This window comes from Paroedura picta, chromosome 2 (genome assembly GCF_049243985.1).
Source record: "Paroedura picta isolate Pp20150507F chromosome 2, Ppicta_v3.0, whole genome shotgun sequence".
Classification (NCBI taxonomy): Eukaryota; Metazoa; Chordata; class Lepidosauria; order Squamata; family Gekkonidae; genus Paroedura; species Paroedura picta.
Window position 1 is genome coordinate 148,373,240 of NC_135370.1, and position 5,644 is coordinate 148,378,883.

The window sequence follows — 5,644 nt, forward strand, 5'->3', positions numbered from 1 at the left end:
CAGTTCTTCCTCGCTGAGTGATTGTGACTGGCAGCTCTGGAAACCCTTCTCCCCAGAACAAGGCCATCAGACATGCATAGGAGCTTTCTGGCATGCAGTATTGTAAATATGACTGAAATTAAAATGGGCAAGTCACACATGTCTGACTCTAATTATTTTCAGCTGTTGCTGTGCTCCTCGCTACCAATGCAACATCCTGGGCCATTTCGCACAGAGCTCAAAGTTGCTATTTGGTTGCCGTTTGTGAAAGCGCTACTTCAAGTAGCGAAATGTAACTAGCCGTGCCCGTAACGCACAGCTGCGGTTTTTGCGGAATTTGGCACTTTCACTTCTCGCCACTTTCGTAACCCACAGGCTTCCGGTTCTCCGTCTTATCGCTACAAAGGAGGTCCCTTTTTAGCGCTTCTGGCCTCCCGTGCCCGTCAATCAAACTGCAGGCACACCTTTGACCTCGACCCTAAAGCCGAACTTGTCGGGGTTCCCTTTTTTTTTAAAAAACCCAGGAAACCCCGTAGCAACGCGTTATCGTCCGATCATTGGCGCCCTTGGAACGTGTTTTCTATTGTTTTCTAGGAACCAGATGCATTGACATGTTTGATTGGTTAATCCCCGCCCACAGTACACGCCCACAGGTTACCTGCTTATATGCACCTGGGCAGACACGCGGTCGGCCTCACTCTTTTGTTTGCGTAGCCTACTGCCCGCAGCACAGGTCAACGTTGCAATGGAGAGGCTTATTTTTCAATTGCTGGCTTACATGCTCGCGGTGCTCCAGCGCATGAATACCGCCTTGTCGCGTCGGACGTCTGCTATCGCGGAGTACCGAGAACGGGTGCCCGGAACGCTGACCAGCAGCAGAAGACGTTCTGTAAGGGTAACCATGGCGGCCAAGAAACGCTGGCAAGCACTGGCAGAGGTCCGGTTCCCCAGACAGTTCTGGGTGGACGAACGATCCTCTGACTGGTGGGAGAATTTTGTGTGGACTCGCTGGGATGATGACCACTGGATTGCCAACTTCAGGATGTCGAGGGGGACATTTTTTGAACTCGTGGAGGCTCTACGTGGACGCATGGAGAGGCAAGTCACTGGCATGCGGCGCCCCGTTCCAGTTGAAAAAAGGGTGGCTGCCGCATTGTGGTACTTGGCCACCCCTCAGTACTTCCGGACAGTAGCCCAGCAATTCGGACTCGGAGTCACTACGGTTGGCGATATCCTTAAGGAGTTCTGCCTCGCCATGGAGGCGGAATTGTTCAGCAAAGTCGTGTGCCTCGGAGACCGGCTTGGAGCGGTGAGTGTCATTCTATCCCCTTTGCCCTTTAAATTTTTTTTCTTGTTTGACAGGTCAGCAACGAAGACGCGATACACCCCACGCTGACATGCAATGGCTTATATTCTTTTCTTTCCCTTATTCCAGAGTATGGACGGGTTTGCCAGGCTTGGATTCCCGCATTGTTTTGCGGCCGTCGATGGAAGCCACATCCCTATCCGTGCCCCCGGGGGAAGCATAAAAGAGTACGGGAACAGGAAGGACTTTTGCTCTGTTCTCCTGCAAGGAACAGTGGACTTCTCCGGCCGGTTTATCGATGCCGAGGTGGGGTGGAGTGGCAGGAGGCATGATGCCCTTGTTTTCAGGGAATCCAACCTCAGGAAAGCCATGGACGAAGGGGTCTTTGTTCCAGGAAACCCCACCGCCACCATTGAGGGCGTGCGTGTGCCGCCGTTGGTGCTCGGGGACGGAGCCTACCCAATACGACGCTGGCTCATGACTCCCTACAAGCGGCCAAGGACAGACGTGCATAGCCACTACAACCTCACTCACTCCCGGGCAAGGAATGTAGTGGAGCGTGCCTTTGGACGTTTGAAGTCCCGGTTCCGTTGCCTGATGTCCCGACTACACGTCCATATAGACAATGTGACTCCGCTGATCATCGCGTGTGTCATTTTGCACAACATATGCGAGGACAAGGGACATAACATCCCCTTCCCTGTGGATGAACCTGATCCTGTTGTCCTTGAGGACACACAAGACATCCCTGAAGCAAGGAGAAGAAGAATCTATGCAGAGGGGTGCAAGGTTCGGGACGCCATAGCCACCCACATCTACAGAAACAGGAGGCGTGTTTAATTGTTTTTCCCACTCTCTTGTTGGTGAATAAAGTTTTGTGTTATTTGTTTAACCTTGTCTTGTGCGGTTTGTGTACTTTGCCAGCAAAAAAACGGGGATTCTCTGGTCCAAAAGCACTTTGACAGCCCTAAATGCTAACTCCCAACTGAAATTGACAAACACAATACGGAAGCGCTGAATGGGGAAAGTTCGGGGAGGCGGGTAGCCAGGAAGTATTGGCGACCCCTGTCAAACCGGAGGATCAATCCACTTATGTTCCAATGAATAATTTTATTGGTGGGCAGCTTTGATACATTTAAAAAACGGGGTGGTCTATCGGAGCAACGCACGTTCGTTCCCTAACCGTCATTCCGAAGATGCCGAAGCCACGGAAGGGCTCCTTCTGGCAGCGCGCCGAGGCTGAGGCACTTCTGGAGCTTGTGCTCCAATCGAAAAGTGTTGGCCGCCTTATGGCCAGCACCCACTGCCACACCAAGGGTGCTTACCTGGTGTTGGCTTCAAAGCTGAGGGAGAGGGGCTACGTCCGGACCTGGGAGCAGGTCCGGACAAAATTCAAGCGCCTTAAGCTGGACTTCCTAAACAGTCTGGAACAGTGGGGGGGGGATCCCGCAGCCAAGTGGGAGGACGGTCTTCCACGACCAGATGGTAAAAATATGGGAGAAGGCTGGGAAGCCCCCCCTGGACATGAGGAGGCATATGGGTGAGTGCTGCCCTCGTTGTGTTTTGCCCTTAAACATGCATGGAATGACTAGCTGCCTCTTTCCCCTACTGTCCCCAAGGAAATTCGAGAAAGTATTTAGATGCTGTCAACCCCCTCAGACTTAGCCCTCCAGTACTGTAGAACCACTTTGGTGTTTTACCCTTAAACATGCATGGAATGACTAGCTGCCTCTTTCCCCTACTGTCCCCAAGGAAATTCGAGAAAGTATTTAGATGCTGTCAACCCCCTCAGACTTAGCCCTCCAGTACTGTAGAACCACTTTGGTGTTTTACCCTTAAACATGCATGGAATGACTAGCTGCCTCTTTCCCCTACTGTCCCCAAGGAAATTCGAGAAAGTATTTAGATGCTGTCAACCCCCTCAGACTTAGCCCTCCAGTACTGTAGAACCACTTTGGTTATGCGCTTAGACTCTAACTGTGGTGTGTCCACCAGCTGTGTTTCATCTCTGTTTTGTGTGCTTTTACTTATGATTTGTCTTTTTCTTTGCCCAGCCACACAATCACCATCCAAGCTGGCAACAGCACCTGAGCGTGAGGAGGGGGAGGAAGAGGGACCTTCCACCTCGGGACAGGCTGCAGGTGAGAGTTTTATGTCTGTGAGGGAGACCCATGTGTGTGTACCCCCATGGAGCCATATGGGAGCCTGATGTGATGCTTCCTTTTGGAGTGTGATCAAATTCTTTGTTTGATTTCTATAGCTGAAACTGTGGAGGCAAGGCTGCGTGCGATGGAGGCCAGAGTTACTTCCCTGGAGGCTCAAGTGGCAGAGCTGAAAGGGGAGATTGAGCAGCAAAGGCAACAGAGGGAGGCGGAAGAACGTAGGTTATGTTCCCCACTGCCCAACTCTTCTCACACTGTGGCTAAGGCCACTTAAAAGTGTATGCATGTAAACTAAAGAAATTTGAAAATATGTGTGGCACTAATGTGTACTTTTTCTCCCTCCCCACACAGTTAAGAAGAAGGAGGATGAGGACCTCTTCCGCCGCAAAGTCCGGGGGTCCGTGGGAAGGTTGAGCAGGAGAGTGAGGGAGATGGAAGGGGCTGGGCAGGGGAGCAGTGGGACCTGAGTTTTGTTTCCTGTTTGTGTTTTGGGGTAGGGGTTGGGGGGGGGTCCAAGTTTCATTCCCTTATGTTTTTCCCCTGTTAAATGTATACTTTTGTTAAAAAAAATAGGTTTTCCAGGGGGGTGGGGGGTGGTGGTGCTGGTGGGGCTCCAAGTTTCATTCCCTAATGTTTTTCCCCTGTTAAAATGTTTTTTAAAATAAAATGTTATTGCAAATTTTATAACAAGACTCCAGTGTGACTTCTTAAACTCGCACATATTTAACCCCACACCACACTCCTAAAACTCCTTGAACTAACACCCCTCCAACCTCCAACCCACACAGCAGTACCACAATATACACAATCACTAGAGAGGCCGCTTTCGGCCTTGCAGATTCTACAGTAGGGTACACAGAGACAGAGTCAAAAATATAAACTTTATTCAACAAACAACAAAACACAGATAACATGAAATAGAAAAAGTGGGCAAAACTAGGAGGGGGAGTACTTGTCTGCTGGTTTTATTTTTCTCTTTCCGAGAATAGTCCTCCTTCGTGTTTGGGTGGAGGCATTCTGAGAGGGAGTCGGTGGGGTGGGTGCTGGAAGTGGTGGTGTTGGTGTGGGTGGTGGTGGGGGTGGTGGTGGGGGTGGTGGTGGGGGGGCGGGGGCGATTTGTGGAGGGTAGGCCCTTTCCATGACCACTACAGCCCTCTCCATGAGTCTCCTTATCAGTCGCACCTCCTCCACGCCTTCGCGTAGGATTTGGTTTGTCTCTCTAAGGACTGCCCTCAATTTTCTCCCCTCCTGGGCAATGAGTGTGAGCATGGCTTGGTCAGCGGCAGCGGCACGCCGTGACTCCTCATAGCAGTGCTCAAGGAGCCTCTCTCCCACGCTTGTCAAGACGGAGACGCGCCTCAGCCTGCCGCGTTCCCTCGTAAGCCTCTCCTCTGCTGGGAGCGCACCTCTAGGTGGTGGGCTGCCTGGAGCCAGGGGTGGTTCCTCCTCCTCATCTGAAAGAACCTCTGTTGGCAAAAAATGAGAAACAAAACTGTTAGTAACATCAATAAAGTCAAAACACACCATGGTGGACATGGTGTTCTTTTTTGTCCCCGTGTTTTCCTGCCAAGAATTTAAACAATCCCCGGCGAGCACATGGCTATTGTTTGTTTGCCCATGGTGTGCTTTTACTTTTGCCTACTTTCACAGCAGGACTCTCAACAATTAAAAGGGAGCACATGGTTAGTGCCTAGCGACATTGTCCTGCAGCTATGGCTCGAAAGGAACAGGTCATGCACGCTCACCATCTTGAATCTGTATCCGCCTGCGCCGGGCGGGAGGTCCAAGCACCCCAGGCTGTTCCTCCTCCTGTGTTCCGGGTATGAAATCTGCAAAAAAAGGAAAAAAAACAGATCTAGGACCAAAGGGTGGCAAAGCCAGCTTCAAAGCCTACACCAGCAACGCAGAGGGACTCTCTTCTTTCTCTTAGCAGTGCTGCTGCCCTGCACAAACAGAAAAGCACGAAGCAGTTAAAACAGCACCCCCCCTATTTTAACTAATACTTACCAATGTTAGTTGATGCCCCCGAATCACTATCCACGTCAGGTGCTGCTGGAGACTCGAGGGGCCCCGTCCCTGGCAACTGTGTCTCTGTGGACAAGAGCAGAAAATAGTGAAAAATGAGCAAGCATACACCATGAACCACAAAGCAAGCTCCCAAAGTAGTGAGCCAAAGTACTGCAGAAGGCCTATGGGC

At 51.1% G+C, this 5,644-nt stretch overlaps 1 protein-coding gene and 1 long non-coding RNA gene across 2 annotated transcripts; one reads left to right on the forward strand and one right to left on the reverse strand.

Annotated features, from left to right (window-relative positions):
- Positions 1-203: 203 nt before the first annotated feature.
- Positions 204-3,914, forward strand: LOC143828948 (uncharacterized). The gene is made up of 5 exons (XM_077319102.1): positions 204-1,288; positions 1,415-1,709; positions 3,211-3,426; positions 3,546-3,665; positions 3,799-3,914. The coding sequence occupies exons 1-5, from the start codon at positions 725-727 to the stop codon at positions 3,912-3,914; spliced, it is 1,311 nt and encodes a 436-aa protein (XP_077175217.1). The 5' UTR covers positions 204-724.
- A 400-nt stretch (positions 3,915-4,314) lies between these two features.
- Positions 4,315-5,253, reverse strand: LOC143828820 (uncharacterized). The gene is made up of 2 exons (XR_013227903.1): positions 5,193-5,253; positions 4,315-4,913 (listed from the first exon to the last, which is right to left on the reverse strand). It is a non-coding gene; the product is annotated as an uncharacterized LOC143828820 (long non-coding RNA).
- Positions 5,254-5,644: the final 391 nt, after the last annotated feature.